A 24,293-nucleotide genomic window follows, 5' to 3' on the forward strand; every position below is an offset into this window, starting at 1 on the left:
AAGTTTAAATTAATTATTTTTCAAAATTTGAAATTCCCAACTCTATAGTTCGGCGTTGTCAGGGTACTCTAAAGAGTTGCAAATCTTGCCACATGCGACTGCTAAACGTGACTGCTCAAATGGTTTTTTTCCGAGATGTGACGTTTTTTATTTTTTCAAAATTTCTCAAAGAACTTATCTACAAAGAAATTCAAAAAGTTTGAAACTACTAACCTGATGAAGATACAACCTTATTGTCAGCGTACACCCAGGCGTTTCAAAGCTTGCCTCCTAATATGAATGCTCAAATCCTTTTAGTTTCCGAGATATGACGTTTTTTCCAATCTATCTATCAGGTATTTAAATGCGGGCTTCACTATCTCGCCATGTTTAAGCTTTTTCAACGTATTATTTTTGCATGTTTAAGCTACATCGTATATTGCAATGGTTAAGAATTTTTTTTCGGTTTTCCAATTTGATTTTAGTGATTATTTTACCGAGTTTAAATTAAGCAGCCCGATATCGAATTAGGGGTTGCGAATTTGGCCTCATATCTATTATAAATTTAAATGCGGGCTTCATTATCTCGCCGTGTTTAAGCTTTTTCAACGTATTATTTTTGCATGTTTAGGCTGTATCGTATATTGCAATGGTTAAGAATTTTTTTCGATTTTCCAATCTATCTATTATATATTTAAATGCGGGCTTCACTATCTCGCCATGTTTAAGCTTTTTCAACGTATTATTTTTACATGTTTAAGCTATAACGTATATTGCAATGGTTAAGATTTTTTTTTTCGATTTTCGAATTTGATTTTAGTGGTTATTTTACCGAATTTAAATTAAGCAGCCCAATATCGAATTAGGGGTTGCGAATTTGGCCTCATATCTATTATAAATTTAAATGCGGACTTCACTATCTCGCCGTGTTTAAGCTTTTTCAACGTATTATTTTTGCATGTTTAGACTGTATCGTATATTGCAATGGTTAAGAATTTTTTTCGATTTTCCAATTTGATTTTAGTGGTTATTTTTACCGAGTTTAAATTAAGCAGCCCAATATCGAATTAGGGGTTGCGAATTTGACCTCCAATTTTGAATGCCCGAATCATTTTAGTTAACGAGATAAGACGATTTTTGAGATTTTTCAAAAATTTTCAGGAATTTCAAATAACAAAATAATTTACAGAAGTTGAAGTTCTCAAACCTGTGGCTGGGTGCTGTCGGAGTACTCTAAGAAGTTACAAATCTTGCCTCCAAATATGACTGTTCAAATCCTTGTAATTTTCGAGATATGACGTTTTTTGTGATTTTTTCAAAATTTTTCAGAAAACTTAAATTATTATTTGTTTTAAAAAATGTGAAATCCCAACCCTGTAGTTAGGTCTTGTCGGAGTACTCTCAAAGATTGCGAATCTTGCCTCTAAGTATGATTGCTCAATTCTTTGTGGTTTTCGAGATATGACTTTTTTTGCGATTTTTTCAAAAATTTTCAGAAAACTTGGTTTGTTTTTTTCTTTAAAAATCTGAAATTTCCAACCCTGTAGTTAGGTCCTGTCGGAGTACTCTCAAAGATTGCGAATCTTGCCTCTGAGTGTGACTGCTCAGTTCTTTGTAGTTTTCGAGATATGACGTTTTTTGTGATTTTTTCAAAATTTTTCAGAAAACTTAAATTATTATTCTATAAAAATCTGAATTTCCCAACCCTGTAGCTAGGTCCTGTTAAATTACTCTCAAGGATTGCGAATTTTGCCTCCATTTATCACTGCTCAATTCTTTGTAGTTTTCGAGATGTGACGTTTTTTGTGATTTTTTCAAAGTTTTCAGAAAGTTTAAATTAATTATTTTTCAAAATTTGAAATTCCCAACTCTATAGTTCGGCGTTGTCAGGGTACTCTAAAGAGTTGCAAATCTTGCCACATGCGACTGCTAAACGTGACTGCTCAAATGCTTTTTTTTTCCGAGATGTGACGTTTTTTATTTTATCAAAATTTCTCAAAGAACTTATCTACAAAGAAATTCAAAAAATTTGAAACTACTAACTTGATGAAGATACAACCTTATTGTCAGCGTACACCCAGGCGTCTCAAAGCTTGCCTCCTAATATGAATGCTCAAATCCTTTTAGTTTCCGAGATATGACGTTTTTTTAAATTTTTTTTTCGGGAAACTTAGGTTTAAAAAAATTCACAAATTTTGGATTCCTAACCCTATAGTAGGGTGCTCTCAGGGACTCTCAGTGGTTGCAAATCTGGCTCCAAATTTCTCATTAAGTTTTCGAGATGACGCTTTTAAAATGGGAATTTAAAAAAATTTAAAAGTTCGAAATTACCAACCCTGTAATTGGGTGCAGTCAGAGTACACTAAAAGTTTCCAATATATAAACTAGATGTTGTTTCCAATATATGCGGTTTTTCATGAGTTATCGAAAAATTTCGAAGCACCGAAGGTGCGTTAATTGCTAGTTTTTTTTTATAGTTGTTGTATTCTATTTTGCTTTAAATAGCGCGAGAATTGATTTTAATAATTAACTATTATAGTAATTGCTCAGACTTGCGTAGCTTTATTTAATTAAATATCCCACAGCATTTTAATTATTTAAGAGCATTTCACATCAATGGCCAAATTTAAAATTCATTCACAAATTGTATGTCAATTTAAATTCTCATTTCATATCATTTGCGTCATAAAAAAACGGATGTCTGAAACCCGTAGAGGGCTGAAAGATTACATACACAGAAAGTGATGCGCAGAATTATTACTTCTTCAAAAGCTTTTACGTTTTATCAGCAAATTTCCCCAGCGTTGATCAAAATACATTAGTTTTGCATAAGCCTTCCTGGAGAAAAGGGTTAAATGTCTGTGGCCATCGATTTTCATTTTACATATTTAACCCCTGTTTTTTTAAGCCCAATTCATTAAAAATTCGTGCCACTTCATCGCAAATTTTACCATTTGATCTCCCAATGTTTAATATTGTTGAAATTAATTGTTGCTTTTTCTGTTTCACTTCTAAAATTTGATTCCAATCTTAACAGTTCTGATTCTCTTTTTGATTCTTTTTATCTGCCGAAAGCTCCGTTCCCTTACTTTAGTTATAGAATCATTTTTTGCATTGAAATAATAAGTTGTAACTATTCAGGGTCCTTTTGATAGTGGACTATTCTTTAATATCGATTATTGCAGGCACATTTTAAAGATGCACTTCGTTTGATTTCTTATAGCCAAAAACAATCTCAGTTTTGACAAAACGGGTTTTTAAAAACTTGAGCTATATAGACCCTATTTCTCTATTTCTACCTTAATTTCTACCTTCTACCTGTAGTCGTTATGCAAGCAAGTGGTTCCTAATTTTTCTTAATTGTAAGGCTTCTTGGGCCTTTGTAAGCTTATCATATACCCCCGAATTACAAAAAAAAATCAATGGTTGGAAATGCAATTTTTTTTACTGGTCTGTTCTGGGGAACCTAATATGGGAAATAGCCGTGTTTTGAATGTGCCAGAAGCCCAAGTTTGAGATTTTCAAATCATCATCAAATCAATATTTGATTTTTGATTCCTGATATAGTGATTTTTTGTTTTATTGCTTGTAAATGGAAATTTCAAGTTTGCCTTTCGATATACTTTTTTTGCTTTGCATTAACAAGCACAATCAAATCGGAACATAAACTATTTTCAGAATAACCATTTGATCAATGAAATCAGTTGATCAACAAAATCATTTGATAGCTTCGCTTATAATCAATTCAAATGTCTTAGCTTCTCTACCACACTTGGTTTACAGGTAAAGAGTACGCCTGGTACGGCTCAAGTGTTAGGTTTGAATCTATTCAGGCCCTGTTTTCAAAAGTAATGAACGCAATGGAAACCCTTTAATCGGTCTTGGCGTTTTTTTCGTCATTTTTTTTTCATTTTTCAGCTTAACGGGATTTTACCAAAGTTTGTCCGCCCACTTGCCGCTGGACAACTGTTTCCGAATACTTATTTCCCGGCGGCGATTGTATTGCTGGTCTTGTTTTCCTGAAATTGAACATTAATCGAGACAAAATCATGAAGTTTTTGTAATTGTGTTTTTCTACATTTCAGTTCTTTTTGATTTAGAGGTTTGTGTTTATTTTTTTGTCTGCTGGAGGTCAGTTGTCTTTAATTCTGTCGGATTATTTTCCCAATATTTTGGCTTTTTTATTTTTCGTTAGTTTTATCTGAGAGTGGTTCAATGAGTTTTCCGAGAAATCTAGCTCAATTTCACAAACCCTATGCAATGAAAGCCAAAACAAATAAAAATAAAAATTTTTAAAACTGTTCTGAAAAAAAGTTGTTTTTTCTTTGTTGGAGTTTGCTTCGGTCGAAACCTTTTCTTAAAGTGCAGGTAATTGAATTGTCGAGTTGTCCTTTCTAAAGCATTTTTTGTTTTAGTTCGCTTCGCGAAACATTTGTTTTGAGTGCAGGTAATTGAATTCTCGATTTGTCCTTTTTAAAGAATTTTTCTTTGCTATTTTTTCGTCAACAATTGATTTTAAATGTTAAGTTTTCATTGATTTCTAGCCTATGTTGTGTGCGAACGTAGTCGATTTATTTGATGCGCTTGTATTTAGCAATCCTGGCATTCTATCAAATTCGAAATTATTTAGTTCAATATTGATAATTTTGAGCCAAGCTGCTAGAAATATTTATTGTTCTAAAATGTCAACTTGAGTTGATTTTCGCGATTTTTTTCAAAAAAATTTCGATATTTTTTTTGCATAGTTAAGATTACTTAATGAATACAACGGTATAGTTTTTTCTTTTTGTTAAATTTTTTATTCAGTTTTTACGTTCAGCTGATTTGGTTCAACTGCGTTCTGTGAAGTTGTCGTTATTGTCTGATCGAAATTTCTAATTTTAGAAATGAAAAATGGCCATTGATCTCCGCTTCATATCTATTTAAAATAATATGGTTTTTCATGTCCATTGTAAGTTTTTGTTGAACAAAAATTGTTTTAAACCGCAAAAAGATTCCTGATTTTGATTCATTTTAAAAGTTTGTGGGTAGGCTGAGCATTTTCAATTTAACAATTGGGTTTTGATTTTTTCTAGCTGAAATTGTTAAACGAAATTTTTTTTCTTGGGAATCTATATATAAATTTCTTTTATCAGAAAAATAAATCTGAAAATAGTGTTTTCTTGACTTTTACTTTTTATATACAATTTACAAATGGTTTTCATTGCCTGTCTTTGAGAAAATTAATGCAGTCCAGCCAATTTTAAACGTCAGTTGAGTTGGAGTCACACTGAAATTTTTGCTGGTTTATTTTTTGTATATGTTTTTTTTTGCTGATGATCAGAAAACTTGTCATACCCATTTTTTTCTCTTTCTCTTGACTTTGAAACTGACACCATAGTTGCCTCATTTGGAATGATTTAGATTACCGCCTATTTAATCAGATTCCAAAACTTATGAACTATGGATTTTGGTCTAAGTTTTTGAAAAAGCTTGCGAGAGGATTTCAATAATCTCACAAAATAAAATAAATGTTCTCATTTGGTCTCTGAAATTTGGGTTTTTTAAAAAAAAGTGAATATTTAATTTACATTTTTGACAGGTTTGATTGAATGTCTGATTGAAATGTTGGGATATCTGCTTAAAAAGGCTCAGTTTGAAAATTATTCAAATGCAGCTGGTCGGCTGAAATGTATTATTTTAAAAATCTTTTATCTATTATTACATATTTAATTGCTGACTTCACCATCTCGCTATGTTTAAGCTTCTCCTCGTTGCAAATCTTGCATCAATCCAAATTTGACTGTTTAATTTTTTTTAGTTACCGCGATATGACGTGTTTTCCATACTTTTCAAGATTTTTCAAAAAAAATGAATTAAAGAAAAACATGTTAAAATTTGAAATTCCCAGCCCTATAGCGGGGTGAAAATTTATTCGAATGCAGCTGGTCGGCTGAAATGCTTTGATTTTAAAATCCTTTATCTATGATTAATCTGTCTGTTAGATATTTAATTGCGAGCTTCACTATCTCACCATGTTTAAGCTTTTGAACGTATTTTTGCGTGTTCAACGAAAGAATTTTTGCGCGTTCAAGCTATATCGTATATTGCAATGCTTAAAAAATGTTTTCGATTTTTCACCTTTAATGCAATGTTAATTTCTTCAAGTTTCAAATTAGCAACCCAAACGTGGGATGCTGTCAGGGTTTCCTCATAGGTTGCGAATTGAACCTCCAAATATGAATACCTAAATCTTTTCAATTTAGCAGATACGACGATTCTTGTGAATTTTTCAAAATTTTTCATAAAACGTGTATTTGAAACATCGACAAAATATGAATTTCTGAACCCTGTAGTTGGGTGTTGTTAGGGTACTCTATGGGTTTGAAAATCTTGCCTCAAAAAATGACTGCTCAAATAGTTTTGGTTTCCGAGATAAGACGTTTTTTAAAAAAAAATTTCAAAGAAATTATCTGGAAAAAACTGATTATTCTCAACTCTAAAGTGTGGGGTGGTGTCAAGGTGCTTTCAGGCGTTGCAAATCCTGCCTCTAAATATGACTGCTCAATGCCTTTTAGTTTCCGAGATATGACAGTTTATATGATTTGTTCAAAAATTTTCAAAGAGTTTTAATATAAAAACTTGACAAAAGTTGAATTTCTCGACCCTGTAGTTGGATATTTTCAAGGGTTGCAAATGTTGCCTCAAAACATGACTGGTCAAATATTTTTATTTTCGAGATATGACGTTTTTTTAAATTTCGAATCTCTAAGATAAGGAAAAAAACTGGATCAAAAGTTGTAAGTTTCAACTCTAGTTCGAAGTGCTGTTCAGGGTACTCTCAGGCGTTGCAATTCTTTAATCCAATTTGACTGCAGTTTTTGAGATATGATGTGTTTCAAAATTTTTGAAAAAAATAAAATATGCCAAAATTGAAAATTCCCAAACCTATAGTGGGGTGGTCTCAGGGAATTCTCAGAGGTTGCAGATTTTGCCTCCAAGTTTGATTGCTCAAATTATCTTAGTTTCAGACATAAGCTTTTTTAAAAGTTTTTAAAAACTTCAGCTCTAAAAAAGTTTGAAGTACTCAACACCATGGCGGGGTACTCTCAGAATGTTTATGAGGACTTCAAACATGACTGCTCAATGCCTTTCATTTTCCTATATGTGAGATTTTATCTTGTTTGAAATTTTTAAGTGTTGAATTTCAAAAAAAAAACTTTTTAAAATGTGAAATTGTCGATACTTTGTTGGTGGGGTAATGTTAGGTTACTACCTGCTGCTGCAGATTTTGTCTCTTATCTTAATATTATTGCTCAGTTAATTAAGTTAATAAAATAATTGGCATTTTATGATGTTTCATAATTTTTCATTATTATTACAATTATGTTAAGAAAAAAGAGTCTGATATTTTAACTGTAATTACGCTGGATTATGAATCCCATTTTTGAATATGTTGATTTCTCAAATGAAATTGTTTCAATCTTTTTTTAAATATGAACTGTGCCGTTTTACGCTGTCGGCCATTTTTCATGAGAGAAAAGTACGAAGATGTGAACCTTTGACCGTTTTACTGTAAAAAACTTTGATGTTGAAATCATTTTTATTGTTCAAATTTTAAATCAAAAGCGTCGTTGGATTCCCTCGTCTATTGTTACGGTTGCCTTCATGTCGTAGTTTTTTTCTTACATTTTATATATAAACAATTTTTGCGTTCATTTATCTGTTTGAAGCACCGGAGGTGCTTGAGAGGCTAGTAATATTGAAAGAAACATTGAATTAGAATTGAATGAAGGCCAAAGCCATTCTGCGAAAAGTTGCTTTCAATTAGATTTTTTGTTTAAAAAATTTGGCTGAAAGATAAAGATATAGATCAATGAACATACCCTGTCGAAGGCTAAAAACAAGTGATCAATTTTTCCTTCCTACCAGTTTTTTTTTGCTCTAATTTTTTCCTCAAGTAAATTCGTCCAATATTGAATATACAATATTGTAAGCCATTTTTCAAGATTAAATACCTCTTATTTTAAATCTTCGCTTAGTTTTTGCTTTATTTGAAACAGAGGCGGATCTAAGATTTTCTTGAGGGGGGCGGATTTTCAAAAATTTCGAAAATTTTGTCGATCAAATTGATTTTTGGAGCCCTGTTGTGGTCAAATTTTCTTATAACACAGTTGTGGCCTTTTTTTATCGGCGCGCGATCCCCCCTCAAAGTTAGAATATTTAGAAAACTTTTAGGTTCTGTAACAAAAAATGGATATCTCAAAATAGTACAAAGGGGGACCCTTCGGGTAGGCAGGAGGCCAATCCGTGGGGGGGGGGGGGCGTCCACTTTAACCGCTTCCCCTAAATCCGCCCCTTATTTGAAATGTTTCTTTCTCATACACACAACCTTTTAATGATCTACTGCTGGTTAGCTGCTTCTATTTAGGATTCGTACTTTGATTATGCTTTAATCAAAGTTCAAAGCTATAAAACCATCCGTAAATTGTAAGAATTCTAATAAATTGGAATCTAAATTTGCGTTTCCTCTTTTATGGACAGTTTTACCCTTTCGTGTTGACTCCCTTTAGCGCATATCAACTGCAGGCAATGGTGGTTAGTTATTTTTAATTTTATGGTCACAGAGGATATTGTTTCTCTTTTCTTCAGCAAATCAAATTTATCGAATATAAAACATAAATTTTATATGAAGTCAAGCAAACCAGGCTGATTTTATTGTATTTATCTTATTTCAATCGATTCCGTCAGTTTAATCTGTAGGAATCCCTTATCTCCTCGGTTTCGGTTTTAATCTGATAATTTCAATCTTAATCGCGCCTTTTTTTGCAGATCAAATCACTAACTGTGAATGATTTTGCGTTTAACTGTACAATTTTTGTTATACTAATTTTACACTCATTTTTTAATGAAGGCGTGAATTATCCTTGAAATAAACGCAGTGTAAAGTTGTCTGAAATTTATTAGTCGGTGAAGTTTGTTACAATGACCTTTGACAAAACTGATTGGTGTACATACGTTTCCATCTCTTCCGTTAGTTTTACTTCTTTTGTCCATTTGAGCAAAACTAAGACATGATAATTTTTAGCATGAGAGACTTTTTGTAGACGGAAGCCATCGATTTTCAATGGACAGCTTTGAGTTATTTTCATTTTTTGATTCCCACTTGATAACTGTGAAATAAAAACGGAAAAATTGAAGCTTATCATTTTAATAACGTCACACGCCATCTCTTCGCCACTCGATATTTTCTATTATTGTAAAAAGCATTCTTTAATGTTTTTGTTTCAACCATTGAAAGTGGATAGGAACTTTGTCTTCAGGTGTGTTTTCTTTTTTTCCTTTCTAAGCAAACTGAGGTTCAGCAAACAATCATCAGAATTGGTCGAGTGATATGTCATATAAAAGCTTTTCAGTCGTGATTTGAAGGACATGGGGAAAAATGTCCCAGAGAAGAGAAAAACCGGTATGATTTTTTAGTCTATTTTTGAGCGAGTATAAGACCTGCCCTCTCGAAATGAGAAAAAGTTTTCTTTTAACTAATGAAAAACTTAGTTTTGCTCAAGGAAAACTAGCCTTGGAAGCTTCATTTAGCGCTTGCTTGGCAAAAAAATTTAAAATTATTCTGCACAAAAAAAACAGTCCCAATTTTTTTTCTCAATATTCAAAGACAAATGTCGATTATCTATTTCGTTAACGTTCTACCCGTTCGTATAGTTCTTTCATCCCACTACGCTCAAAAAAGCAAAGCAACCGGCTGTCCTTGTTATGCTCAAGTTAACGAAAATGTTACTATCAAGTAAACGAAAAAGTCTGAAAATTTTTTCCGCTCAAATTTGTTTTTTTTTCAGCTGTTTGGTTTTTTAATTCCTTCGAGTTTCGGCTTATTGTTCCAACTTTTGTAACGAAAGTAACGGAATGCTTTTGCTCGGTGTGTTTTTTTTTCAGACAAATTTTGACTTTTTAACTAGCTAGCCATGTTTGACGGAATTTTTTATATCATTCAAAAGGTATTGTTGTCCTGAGCTTTAACTTGAAAAGATGTTTCTTCTGTGCTCATTTTTCGTAAAGCTATGGGGGTTTTGGCAAATTTGGGTTGATTAACGCGCCATATATTGCGAGCTATTAACGAGTGAGTGGTGATTCAATCGGTCTTAGATATCGTTCCAAATTGGTTGAAGGAAGCTTATTTGCCATAATTGTTGTGTTTCTAGGAGGGAAGTCTATCAGTTTGTATTTTCTATGGCGTGTGGGGGGATGATTTCCACAAAAATCTCAAATATTTTTAAAAAATTTTTTACATTGAATTTTTAAATATTATTACTGCTCCACAGACCTTAACAGGCAGTCGGAAAATTCAGGGCTTCGCCCTGATACCAGTAGTCTTGTTCCTTTTGTTGAAACGAAGGCAAACTACACAATCGTAAAAAAAATTGAATGACTTTCAATTTCGAAGTAGACTTTTAGTAAAAACTTGATCTATTGATCCAGTTTTCTCTAATTGGTCTAAATTTGGAGAAAAGCGCCAATTGTAAACAATTCTTGATATTGAAATAGATTTAACTTGATATGTTTTTTTCTTCGAAATTTTCAAATATTTTTTTTGGTTTTTTGTTCTTTTTTTACAACCATCTTTTGCTTTTGTATATTTTATGAACAAAAAAATGCCAAAGATTTCATGGTGAATAGCGTTTTTGAAATAAAACAAGACTGCTCGTATCAGGGCAAAGCCCTGAGCGTTCCGAATGTCCTTCAAGGTCTCTGGAAAATGTTGGTTGAAGATGTTAAAGCGATGGGTTGAAAAGGGTTGACCCCTACCACGTTGTGGTCACACAGTTGCGCTTTTTCCTTACTATGCCCCAGGCTAGGAAGGGTGCAACAGCCTTGTGTGCTGGTAACTTTTTAGAGTTATTTGCCAACTGCGATTCCTTTTTTAAGCTTCATTAGAAAAGCTATTCAACCGTGGATTAGAAATCATCCAGTAAAAATTGGCGGGCGAGGCAAGCGCTTGATTTTATCTATGTTTAGCCGTTGGCTGCAATAATACTAATTAATCACAGTTGTGAACTCGAATTTTTTGAAATACTTAAAAGTGGTAGAAATTATTTCGTTTTAATTAACGAAAACCAGAGCAATCCAGCGTATTGAAATTAAATTGTCCAGCGTATTGGATCCAGCGCCTTGGAAATTGTCTTGTCGTCTCAACGGGGCAAAAGATCAATTATTGTGACATTCAATCGAAAAAGGCAATCATAAAAATTTAAATGTCAAACCGGCCACTCTCAATTTCCCAGTCAGTTGAAATTTGCAGCGAAAAATTGCTAAGAAACCTAGCAATAAAATTCTTAATCTCGAGAACGGTCCTCGTCATATTGTTCTAAAAACTCGAATATAATAACACTTTTATGCTACGCTAACCATTCCAAGTCACTGCATCTGTTCTGCAACTAAATTAAATCAAAAGCAAACCTACGAATCTATACCGAAACCAAACAAAAACTTACATAGAGTGCATCAATTCAATTGGAATTGTTTATGAGCTAGATGTTGTCTGTGCTTTGATAAGAACGAAACATATAGCGCGTTAATTATAAATAATGGATCGAATTAGCAATTTTCAATCCTCAAAAATTTAATTGACAGATGGATTTTTACTACCCTTGCGATAGGCAAGGGTATTGCAATCGGGTACTAGACTTTTTTAAATAACTTTGTTCACAAAATGGTCAATTTGTAGGAATGGTACATTTGAAGAAATGCTCAATTTTTTGAAATTTTAACTAAGACTACTTGTATTTAGGTAGTCAATAGGTGTAGTCAGTTTCCGGCTAATTTTCCGTTTATTAAAATGGAACTTTTATTATTTGGTTTTTGTAATTTGTTTTTTTATAACTATTACAAATATTAATTTGTAAAGCATGGGTTTTATTTTGATTTTTACACGTGCGAGAGCGAGTGTCTTGTAATCGCGATTAGACTTTTTTCCCGTAAACAACTTTTTTTCACAAATTTTTAACTTGCTTTGCTATTTAACCTTAACAACTTCCACGTTCGATCCCACTTGGCCTAGAGGTAACGCAGTTGCCTTTGCACCCTATCATATGGGTTTCGAGTTACGGTCGGATTTTTTTTCAGTATGTATGCAACTGGTTTTTTTTTCCTGTGAAAGTTGACTTGTCGAACTTTCGTTTGTCTGCTCAAATTTTTCGGCTTAGTTGCTACATCGCGGTTTTTTCTAATGCTGTAATCACCTTTCATTGTAGTTGCAAGTGCATTTGTTGTTCATTGTAGTTTCAGGAGACATGAAACTTTTTAATAAAAAATTCGAAAATTTTTTTTCGAATCAATTGATGTCTGCTCAAAGTTGGTCGGCTTACTTGCTCTATCACGGATTTTTCTTGTGCTGTTAGCAATTTTCATTGAAGTTGCAAGTGCAAGTGTTAAATTATATATTTTTCGGATATTATTGTCTGCTCAAAAATTGCCTGCTTTGTTTCCTCTTCGTAAGTTTAGTTTTACGAAGAGGAAGTTCAAATTTTGGTGGACCTAGTTTTTTCAACATTTTCATTTTCTTCCCGACTTTCTATTTTTTATTATGTTTGTATTGTATCGCAAGTGGTAGGAAGCTCCACTTCGCCTCTGTGTAAATTTTAATTTCAGGGCATTCAAATCTTTCAGGCTTCACAAAAATTTGTATGGTGAAAAAAAAACCACAGAAGAAATATTCCGCCTTTTCACAGCAAACTTGGAAAAGAAATCGGCAAAATTGCTTCCTTATAACGCCCCTCAGTTGCGCCATAATTTTAAAATTTATCTTATAGCGTTTAAAAAAGTCCCAAAAAATTTGAACTGAAGAAAACGCTTTTGAATTTTTTCGAGCTATGTTTGGTTAATTAAGAACTGATTAAAGCTCACTGCTACTATAGTATAATTTTGTTTCGTAAGCTTTTTCAGGCGCAGGTGCTCTTTAGCAACTAATTGAAGTTCTTTGAATCAGAGCGCACTGTTTTATTTTATTCTTCGGTTGTTTATGTGAAAGCTTTGAGCCTTAAGTCCCACTGCTGCTTTGATGAATTTCATTTTGAAGTCCTGGTCAAATTACTGCCATTTTTTATTGTATATTTTATTTTTTGTGGCAATAGTAAGCGTTAATTGTTTACTCCAATATTTTCCTGTTTCACTGCCTGCTTAGATTTTTTTCTTCTTATCGTTGGATTTGGCATCCAGTCATAACTATCAGTAAAAATGATGTTATAGATGAAAACTGTCTATTTTGACTGAAACCCCTAAGGCCAAATTTTTTTCTCTTTGCTTTCATTGGTTCAAAAAGTATCACAAACCCTTAGTTTTTTCGTGGTTCAATAATGTTCATATTTTTAATGACTATTGATGAGATTTATTTTTATTTTTATTAGGGGGGTTTCATTTTTATAACTTCCTCTTTTTAATTCGAATTCACAGAAAGACCTAATTAGGTGTCGATTATGTTAGTGAATTTCATCCTATTAAGCGCTACCCGTGCAGTTCCTGCATTTCAAATTACCCATTAGTAAAACTTGACTGCAGTTTATAATTTCACCGGAATTATCTTCCTTTACATATTGTTTCTCAGTGCCTGTTTTAACCATCTGGGATTAGTAGAACTAATAATCAAATGAGGTCTGATTTGAAATTTTCTCCTCCCAGTTTTATTTTGAAGGTAATTCTCCTCGCTAACCTGTATAACCTTACCGCTCAACGCTGACTTTGTTTGACCGAAAAAGGAACCATTTTTAATTCTGGGCAGTTTGAATGATACAAATTCTTCTTCACTCAATAACGAGTCGAAAATACTATTTTATTCAACTTCTGTGTCAGTTTTGACAGAAATTGACTCTTCTCTAAAACGGTTTCTTGGAGTTCTGGCTTGTATTTTTAATTTGATTTTGTTTATTATGTTCGCATTAAAAAAGAAGCTAATGGCCAGCGAGATTTTGATTTGTGCCAACGCGCTGTTGGAGTTTCTTATTTGCATAGTAGTTCTCGTCAAAACCGAATTATCGAATTTTCTTATAAACTTTTTCTCTCAAAAACTGTTATGCACGTTCGAATATTTTCCTTACACTTTTCTTACAACTATGTCTTTCCTGCTAGTTATAACAATCAGTTTTAACCGTTATGTAGCCGTTAAAATGTCTTGGAAATATCAGACCTGGTTCTCAGTCTCGCATGTCGTTCGTTGGCTTGTGGCAATGACAAGCTTCGTTTTAATCCATAGCTCACCCGAAGTCCTCATTTGTTTTGAGCTCTCCGATTGGCTGAGCGAATTCTATCCCCGTTATTGGCTAATGTCGCGAGTGTTTCTCGTATCAGTTTGTTGGGCGTCACTCTATGCAGTCTACAAGGGTATCTCAAACTATTTCGCTCATTCGTTTCTTGCGCCTTTGTACAATCCCAAGATTTTGCATTCTCGGGAATCCTACAAACCGGCCGCTAATTCAGCTGACAAGCAAGAAAACGCTATAAACGCAGGAATGGCGGCAGACACCAAGTTGAAAATGGAAGATGTCACCAAAAACGGGAATTCGAATGGCGCGACAAAAGCTGAAGCGAATGAACATATTTCAACTAGAGTTGTTGTGGATTTTCCTTTAGAGCAACGCGAAGAAACTATTATTGACAAGAAATTTCGTGCGAATAGCCATGAAAATTTTGCCAGCGAAGACGAGCTAACTGTTGACAAATCAGTGAGAGCACGACAGAAGTTGTCTATCAATCTGCCAATTGAGCACTCTTCTAAATGCATTTCGGATCCCTTTGAACTTGTCACAAATCGAAAACGGAAAATGTCGACAGTAGAACGAAAAGCTGCGTTGTATCGTGTTTGCTCCGAATACCGAAGCAGTCAAAACACTTCGCAAATATCGATCAATGTGATTGAAGATCCGGAAAAGGAATCTGAAAACGGAATTGATTCGAGATGCAAAAAGCTGTCGGAAATTTCCGTGGGTCAATTTAGTGTTTATTCAGCCATGTCTATTAATGAAGAGTACTGCATGACTCATGGCTCGACCAATGACATTCTTCTAGATTCAAATAAATCGGAGGCGGTGTACGAATCATGTGAAAAAGTGAATCTGAAAAAAGGAAAAAGCAAAGAGAGCGACTCTGCTCAACCCAACGGAGAAAAACGTGCCAGTCGCTTAAGTAAGCATCAGGCGAAGATAAAAAAGGCATTGAAACGAAAGAAATCACGAAACCAGAAACACAGTTACTTTCTCCCTTTTTATTGTTTGTCTCCTGTATGTGGTGATTGTTCTTCCTCAGCTCATCCTTCAAGTCGTGAACTATTTTTCCTCAAGCGAAGTGATATCGCCACAAGTTGTCCTGCAAATTTACGCCATGACTGAAACAGTTTACCTGTTGAACTTTGTCATCAATCCTCTGTTGTATTTTTTCTGCAGCAGCTACTTGTGCAAACAGTTCAAACAAATTAGAACTTTCATCATGAGCAAGTGTTGCAACAAAGCAGCCTCGGGGCAAGCAATAGTTAACGAACCCCATGAAGAATGCTGAAATGAATTTTCAAAAAAAAATGTTTTTTAGTAAAAAAAAATAAATAAATTTAATTATGATTAATTGATATTTATGTTTGTGAATAGAAAAATTGCGCAGCCACGCGTTTTATTTGTAGATGAAGAAAGGTTCAGATTATCTGCATTATAAAAAGCTTCCGAAGAAAACAAGACTATTCGTATATCAGGGAAAAGCCTTAAATGTTTAAACTGCCCTTTAACTGACCTCGAGTAGTTAGTTTTACGTTATAAAAATTAGATGAATTTCATATTTTGATACTCCCTAAACACAGCCAATTAACAAAACAGTTCGCATCAGGGTGAAGCCACAACTGAGCCGACTGCCCCTTAATTCTCGATGAATTGAAAATACTGACAAACTTTTCAAAACAAAAGGTGCTCAGTAATAATACAAAATTTTTTGCCTCTACTCAATTTGGAACGATTTTTGAGCCGATTAAATTGCCGCTCACACGTATATAGCCCGATGTATGTCGCGAGTTAATTGTTGCAAATAAGCCCAATTGGGAGTTTTCAAACTCCCATAAATTTTCAAAAAAGTGATCTCTCCCATAAATTCTCAAACTCCCATAAATCAAAACAATGAAAATTGGCTATTTAAAAAGTCGAAATTGATCTGGCGAAAAAAATACCCCGAGCAAAAATATTTCGTCTTTCGAAATTCGGAGCAAAAAGGCAAAATGGAGTGGTTTTTGTTGAGACCAGCAATCTTGGTGAGAAGAACCAGATGACTCGGAAGCATTTTTCTATACTGTGTCGAAACGTCCGATCCGGCCGCGCGAAATATTATATCAGAAGGCATTTTGGAAAATTTTTTGGAAATCCGCCCCCCCCCTCGAGAAAATCCTAGATCCGCCCCTGTCAGAAGCTAATCAGCTTTAGTGTGGATTCTAAAAATGTATCCCAAGATGTTTTTTCATTATAAACGCAAATTCCAATGTACTTGCTTTATTGCCATTCCCGTCTTATATTTAGTTTATAAGCGTTTCGTAGAGTAGATAGATTTAAACTTCTCAAGTTCTACCAAATTAAAACATCTTGTGATGAAATTGAAGACACTGGAATTTACACTGATAAATTCAAATCAATACAGTGAATTTATGATCGGAATATTCTGTGTTAGGTGCGCAGCAACCAAGTGCTTTTGTTCTAATTGGAATTCTGTAAGTCATAACACTTAACAGTTTCCTAAAACAGAGAAGTAAAGCCGGTTGTTTGCAGAGTAAAGTAGCGCACAGAAGGTTTCGACTACATTCATAAAAAACTCAGAGAAATTTTTTTTCATATTTGCGTCGTTTTAGTGCGATAACGAAAGCTCAGAGTTTTAGTAAACTAATCATAATTGGCTACATCTAACTTAAAAAAATGTCTGAATTTATTTTGGAAGATTTTTTGATTTTTTTCCCAGCTTTTTTATTGCCATGGAAGCGTTAAATGAACCAATTTTTATCTTAACAAATGTTAATTGCTCGAATTTAGACAAAAAAGCAAAATTTTCTAAGCTTTTTTCGACACAGATTACATTTCTTAGAATTTTGAATTTCAGTTGCTTTACGGCTAAAAGGACTTTTATTTAAAGGGCCCAATCTGAATAGTTTTTATGAAATTTGACTTTTCGCTGAAAAAATAGCAAAAAACTAAAGCACCTCCGCAAGGTTCCTCACTTTCAATGGTTGGAACAAAAAACCAAAGAAGTGTTTTTTTTGTTCGTTTCTTAGTTAGTGAGAGAAGACGATTGTTCATTGTAAACTTTCTACTTTCTCGGTATTACTGTTGAAATTCGCCTTACAAAAGTAGTTTCTAAATACAACAAATAGCTTGCAGATTGATCTGGTTTTTTCAAATGTGATTTTTGCTACTACGCTTGCGACAAGCAAAGGTATTGCAATCGTGTTCTAGACTTTTCCCATTCATAGTCAAAGTTTTTTCTAAAGGCCTTTTAATTAGGACCAATTGACCAGAAAAATTGTCATACAAGCTTTTGGCATTGCGTTACTTAAGTGTATTTGGAACCGGAAAAAATCTGAAAGTTACGAACCGAACCCTTCTCGATTCCAATTTTTTATGATTTTTTAAATTTTTCATTTATATAGTTAATGCGTTCTATTACTTCGGTAACTAGACAGATTATTCTATGATACGTTCATAGCAATCGAATAGTTGTTTTCATTGAAGTCTTGGTAGTTTTGTAAATTCTTAAGTAACAATAAAATCCTTTTTTTGGTTGTCGTTTTTTTTTTCAATTTTCGAAGCAAAAAAGTCGAACATGGTCGAAACAAAAAAAGTGATTAATCAGTTATTTTTGTTAGTTTCTTAGTTAGTGAGAAGAGACTTTTGGTCAATGAGATCTAAGAATTAGTTAGTAGTAGATAAAACTTTGAAAAAAAAGTCGTGAAATTTAGATTGTTTTATAAATCCTTTATCCGAAAAGCGAAAAAATCAGACCAGTTTTTCTCGACAATGAGACAACTTCAAATTTTTCTTTTCGAATGCCAATCACGGCTGAAAAGGCTCACAAGGTGATAACCTCACAAGTTTTTTGTTAAAGGAGACAAATCCGCTGAAAAAAAAACAGATCCAATGCCATAGTTTAGTTCCTTCTCAATTCGTCTGAACATTAATTGCATAGTTTAGAGAAAATCACTCGACTCATGCAGAAATCAGCGTCGTAAAATTAGTATTTGAAAATAGTTTTAGTCAAAATTTATTGTTTGCAAAGGTCTAATTATCAAGTGAACTGTTTCATTACATGTGGTTACTTTTTCGTCGGCTACTCATGGATTGGTAGAAATTCGGGTTATAAAATTTAATATCCCAAAAAACTTGAATTTTGTCGAGTGTGTTTTTTCCGGATATCCTGACAGCCGTGGTTCAAGCTTCTCAAAGGAGTCACTATCGTTTTTACAATCTTGAGAAAAATTAAATTGAATTTTTAACTTTTTATGCGACATTATTGGTTTTTTTTTTCAGAAAAATTCTCCAGCTTTTTCTTTGTCAACTTTCTGTTTCAATTGTTAAAATTTTGCTGCTGTTGAAGTTCACCTCACAAAATAATTTTCTAAATACAACCCAGCTTGAGATCCTTTTTACAAAAAAGACCGAATTTATGGAATTACCAACGAAATAACATGCAGATTGATCTGGTTTTTTCAAATGTGATTATTGTTACTACCCTTGCAATAAACTTTTTCCCGTTAATATTCAACATTTAATTTTAAGGCCTTTCAATTAGGACCAATTAACCAGAAAAATAGTCATACAAGATTTAAGCATTGCGTTACTAAAGTCTATTTGAAACCGAAAAAATCTAAAATTACGAAACCTTCTCGATTTTAGTTTTTTTATATTTTTTATTTTTCATTTGTATATTTTATGCGTTCTATTACTTCAATAATTATTCTGCGATAAATTTTTGGCAATCGAATAGTTGTTTTCATTCAAGTCTTGCTGATTTTGTAAATTCTTTAGAAAGAGTAAAATACGTTCTTTGGTTCTAGTTGAGTTTTTCTCTAATTTTCAAAGAAAATGATTGAATTTTTGAACTCGATGTGTTTTTGTCTTCAAATAATTTTCAGACAACTAGACTTTTCAATGGAACTTTTAATACAAACAAAGTTCTGAAAAGTACTTGTGATCTTTTTTCGTAAAGTTATGGGGGTTTGAGGTTTGTTAATTTGCTTAACTTTGAACATTTAACGAGCGATATACTACAGGCTATTAACGATGAAGCGGCTATTTGAGCCGGATCGCCTAGCACGGTAGGGCAATAATTGGAGACTGCTGCACTGTAAACAGTACAGCAAAACGAGAGCAAACTTGGACGAAGTCCAGTGCTAAAGTCCATTCCCTGTCTATCCCGTCGCGGCCAAAACACTGGTGGACCAAACGTGATTGCCAAAACAAACAAACTTACTAATTATCGTTAAGATTCCACAGGGCTTCAACAAAATCTAAAACATTCAATCCGGCTCGAAGTTGCTCCAAGTTGACTTAAGGCAAACTATTTGGGCATACTAATACAATACTAGACGCTTAAAACATCAGCTTACAATTTACTTAGCGTGTGGGGATAAAGTGCTTTACTTAGCCTGTCATCTCTTTTATAAATTTAGCAAAAAGATTATCTCAAAAAAGTAATTCATTAGATGTTACAGGGCAGTCGAAACATTCAGGGGTTCGACCAGTAAACTCACATTTATGCAAAAAACATTGATTTGAGGAAGAAAGGATTTAAGCATGCAATTGCTAAAATCAGGGCCACATGCATAAGATGTGATTTGCCTTGCTGATTGTGCTAGAGGTGCATGAATCAATTTTTATACATAAAAGAGGCTTGTAAATTTTTATAATGTTTTGTAAAATTATCAAAGCGTCTTAAGAAAATCAAAAAAAATTGTTTTGAAAAGATATGATTTAAAACGTTGTTCCACTGAAGTTTTTTAAAATTGCCATAGCTTTATATTTTCTAAGAAAAAGGTTGCGTTGGTGCCCTGGCGTATATTAAGTGCCTCAAGTGTTAGTCTGTAGATATCGGTTTTTTTTTTTGAAATGGCGACTAGTTGTACGTTTCCTGAGCGAAATAAATATTTGGTGGTTTTATTTACCGTGGGGCTATAGACAACCGTGGAGCTATCGAGTTCAAAATTAAACAAGACTGCTCGTATCAAGGCGAAGCACTGAATGTTCCAACTACCTTTTAAGGTCTATGGAGCAGTAATAACATGAAAAATAAAATTAAAAAAAATAATAAAATATATACTTGTTAAAATTTGAGGTTTTTGCGAAAATCATCCCCCCACACGCCATCTAAACTACAAAGTTGTAAATTTTGCTCCTAGTAACAAATCTGTTATGGCAAATAAGCTTCCTTCAACGAATTTGGAACGATTTTTAAGACGTATTAAATCTCCGCTTACACGTTAATAGCGCGAAATATATCGCGCGTTAATTGTCCCAAATTGGCCAAAAGGCATTTTAAACCCCCATAACTTTACGAAAAATGATCACAAGTGAAATTTCTTATCAAATTTAGGCTCAGGACAACAATACCTTGTGGATAAAGAAATCCCGTCAAAAATGGCTTGTTAAAAAGTCGAAATTTTTCTGAAGCACAATTTTTCGAACACAAATATTCCGTTACTTTCGTTACGAAAGTCGGAACAAAAACAAATTAATTTGTGTGTTTTGCTGTTTTGTGGAAAACTAAGGTGGTCTAAAAGTCGTCAATTAAGCATAAATATTGTACACAGTAGTTACAGTGTTTTTTGAACTCGATCGCGGAGGCTCTATTCAAGGAGGCTCAGAAAAATATCCTAATTTACTTCGAGCAAGTCATTTGAACTAGAAAATCGGTTACTGGATGTAAATCATAACGCATATTTTTTTGATATTGTTTGTATGTGTGTAGGGAGTAGGGGTAGTCGGGGACAGCGGTTGTGTGTGTTGTGCATTTCAACTAGAAAGTTGAAAAAAAAAGATTTGTTTGAAAGTTATTTTTTTTGAAACTCGTAATCAGATAAGATTTCAGTTAAGTGCAGAAGTCAGTTCAGGCGTAAGAAATTTTGAAATAAAAAAAATCGAAACATTTTTTCGGCAAAAACTAGAATCAATTATGTCAACAACTTCATGCTAAAATCTGAGGCAAGCATCGAAGCGGACAGCCTAAAAAATAATGAAATTATTTAACGAGAGATTGGCTTTTGAAAATTACACGAAAAAAATTGATAAAAGTACACCAGAAAAAGTAATTGTTATTCTCACACCTGCAAGAAATGAACCTGAGTTTCAAGAACAAAAAGAAACAGCTAGCGAATAAATAGTTCTCAATTGTATTATGTTCTGTTTCTTTCGATTTTCCAATCTATCTATTATATATTTAAATGCGGGCTTCACTATCTCGCCATGTTTAAGCTTTTTCAACGTATTATTTTTGCATGTTTAAGCTACATCGTATATTGCAATGGTTAAGAATTTTTTTTCGATTTTCGAATTTGATTTTAGTGATTATTTTACCGAGTTTAAATTAAGCAGCCCAATATCGAATTAGGGGTTGCGAATTTGGCCTCATATCTATTATAAATTTGGATGCGGGCTTCACTATCTCGCCATGTTTAAGCTTTTTCAACGTATTATTTTTGCATGTTTAAGCTACATCGTATATTGCAATGGTTAAGAATTTTTTTTCGGTTTTCCAATTTGATTTTAGTGATTATTTTACCGAGTTTAAATTAAGCAGCCCAATATCGAATTAGGGGTTGCGAATTTGGCCTCATATCTATTATAAATTTGAATGCGGGCTTCATTATCTCGCCGTGTTTAAGCTTTTTCAACGTATTATTTTTGCATGTTTAGGCTGTATCGTATATTGCAATGGTTAAGAATTTTTTTCGATTTTCCAATCTATCTATTATATATTTAAATGCGGGCTTCACTATCTCGCCATGTTTAAGCTTTTTCAACGTATTATTTTTGCATGTTTAAGCTATAACGTATATTGCAATGGTTAAGAATTTTTTTTTCGATTTTCGAATTTGATTTTAGTGGTTATTTTACCGAATTTAAATTAAGCAGCCCAATATCGAATTAGGGGTTGCGAATTTGGCCTCATATCTATTATAAATTTAAATGCGGACTTCACTATCTCGCCGTGTTTAAGCTTTTTCAACGTATTATTTTTGCATGTTTAGGCTGTATCGTATATTGCAATGGTTAAGAATTTTTTTCGATTTTCCAATTTGATTTTAGTGGTTATTTTTACCGAGTTTAAATTAAGCAGCCCAATATCGAATTAGGGGTTGCGAATTTGACCTCCAATTTTGAATGCCCGAATCATTTTAGTTAACGAGAAAAGACGATTTTTGAGATTTTTCAAAAATTTTCAGGAATTTCAAATAACAAAATAATTTACAGAAGTTGAAGTTCTCAAACCTGTAGCTGGGTGCTGTCGGAGTACTCTAAGAAGTTACAAATCTTGCCTCCAAATATGACTGTTCAAATCCTTGTAATTTTCGAGATATGACGTTTTTTGTGATTTTTTCAAAATTTTTCAGAAAACTTAAATTATTATTTGTTTCAAAAAATGTGAAATCCCAACCCTGTAGTTAGGTCTTGTCGGAGTACTCCCAAAGACTGCGAATCTTGCCTCTAAGTATGACTGCTCAATTCTTTGTAGTTTTCGAGATATGACGTTTTTTGTGATTTTTTCAAAAAATTTCAGAAAACTTAAATTATTATTCTTTAAAAATCTGAAATTCCCAACCCTGTAGCTAGGTCCTGTCAAAGTACTCTCAAGGATTGCGAATCTTGCCTCGATTTATCACTGCTCAATTCTTTGTAATTTTCGAGATGTGACGATTTTTGTGATTTTTTCAAAATTTTCAGAAAGTTTAAATTAATTATTTTTCAAAATTTGAAATTCCCAACTCTATAGTTCGGCGTTGTCAGGGTACTCTAAAGAGTTGCAAATCTTGCCCAATGCGACTGCTAAACGTGACTGCTCAAATGGTTTTTTTCCGAGATGTGACGTTTTTTATTTTTTCAAAATTTCTCAAAGAACTTATCTACAAAGAAATTCAAAAAGTTTGAAACTACTAACCTGATGAAGATACAACCTTATTGTCAGCGTACACCCAGGCGTTTCAAAGCTTGCCTCCTAATATGAATGCTCAAATCCTTTTAGTTTCCGAGATATGACGTTTTTTCCAATCTATCTATCAGGTATTTAAATGCGGGCTTCACTATCTCGCCATGTTTAAGCTTTTTCAACGTATTATTTTTGCATGTTTAAGCTACATCGTATATTGCAATGGTTAAGAATTTTTTTTCGGTTTTCCAATTTGATTTTAGTGATTATTTTACCGAGTTTAAATTAAGCAGCCCGATATCGAATTAGGGGTTGCGAATTTGGCCTCATATCTATTATAAATTTGAATGCGGGCTTCATTATCTCGCCGTGTTTAAGCTTTTTCAACGTATTATTTTTGCATGTTTAGGCTGTATCGTATATTGCAATGGTTAAGAATTTTTTTCGATTTTCCAATCTATCTATTATATATTTAAATGCGGGCTTCACTATCTCGCCATGTTTAAGCTTTTTCAACGTATTATTTTTGCATGTTTAAGCTATAACGTATATTGCAATGGTTAAGAATTTTTTTTTCGATTTTCGAATTTGATTTTAGTGGTTATTTTACCGAATTTAAATTAAGCAGCCCAATATCGAATTAGGGGTTGCGAATTTGGCCTCATATCTATTATAAATTTAAATGCGGACTTCACTATCTCGCCGTGTTTAAGCTTTTTCAACGTATTATTTTTGCATGTTTAGGCTGTATCGTATATTGCAATGGTTAAGAATTTTTTTCGATTTTCCAATTTGATTTTAGTGGTTATTTTTACCGAGTTTAAATTAAGCAGCCCAATATCGAATTAGGGGTTGCGAATTTGACCTCCAATTTTGAATGCCCGAATCATTTTAGTTAACGAGATAAGACGATTTTTGAGATTTTTCAAAAATTTTCGGGAATTTCAAATAACAAAATAATTTACAGAAGTTGAAGTTCTCAAAGCTGTGGCTGGGTGCTGTCGGAGTACTCTAAGAAGTTACAAATCTTGCCTCCAAATATGACTGTTCAAATCCTTGTAATTTTCGAGATATGACGTTTTTTGTGATTTTTTCAAAATTTTTCAGAAAACTTAATTTATTATTTGTTTTAAAAAATGTGAAATCCCAACCCTGTAGTTAGGTCTTGTCGGAGTACT

At 33.2% G+C, this 24,293-nt stretch overlaps 1 protein-coding gene across 1 annotated transcript; it reads left to right on the plus strand.

Annotated features, from left to right (window-relative positions):
- The first annotated feature begins 8,619 nt into the window (after window positions 1–8,619).
- LOC134844315 (uncharacterized) lies at window positions 8,620–15,489 on the plus strand. The gene is made up of 2 exons (XM_063860947.1): window positions 8,620–8,739; window positions 13,450–15,489. The coding sequence occupies exon 2, from the start codon at window positions 13,893–13,895 to the stop codon at window positions 15,345–15,347; it is 1,455 nt and encodes a 484-aa protein (XP_063717017.1). The 5' UTR covers window positions 8,620–8,739; window positions 13,450–13,892; the 3' UTR covers window positions 15,348–15,489.
- Window positions 15,490–24,293: the final 8,804 nt, after the last annotated feature.

The sequence above is a fragment of the Symsagittifera roscoffensis genome, chromosome 4, assembly GCF_963678635.1.
Source record: "Symsagittifera roscoffensis chromosome 4, txSymRosc1.1, whole genome shotgun sequence".
Lineage (NCBI taxonomy): Eukaryota > Metazoa > Xenacoelomorpha > Acoela > Convolutidae > Symsagittifera > Symsagittifera roscoffensis.

What these genes read in the sequence shown, in the direction of transcription:
- LOC134844315 (XM_063860947.1), top strand. Translation starts at nt 13,893, where the DNA reads ATGTTCGCATTAAAAAAGAAGCTAATGGCCAGCGAGATTTTGATTTGT.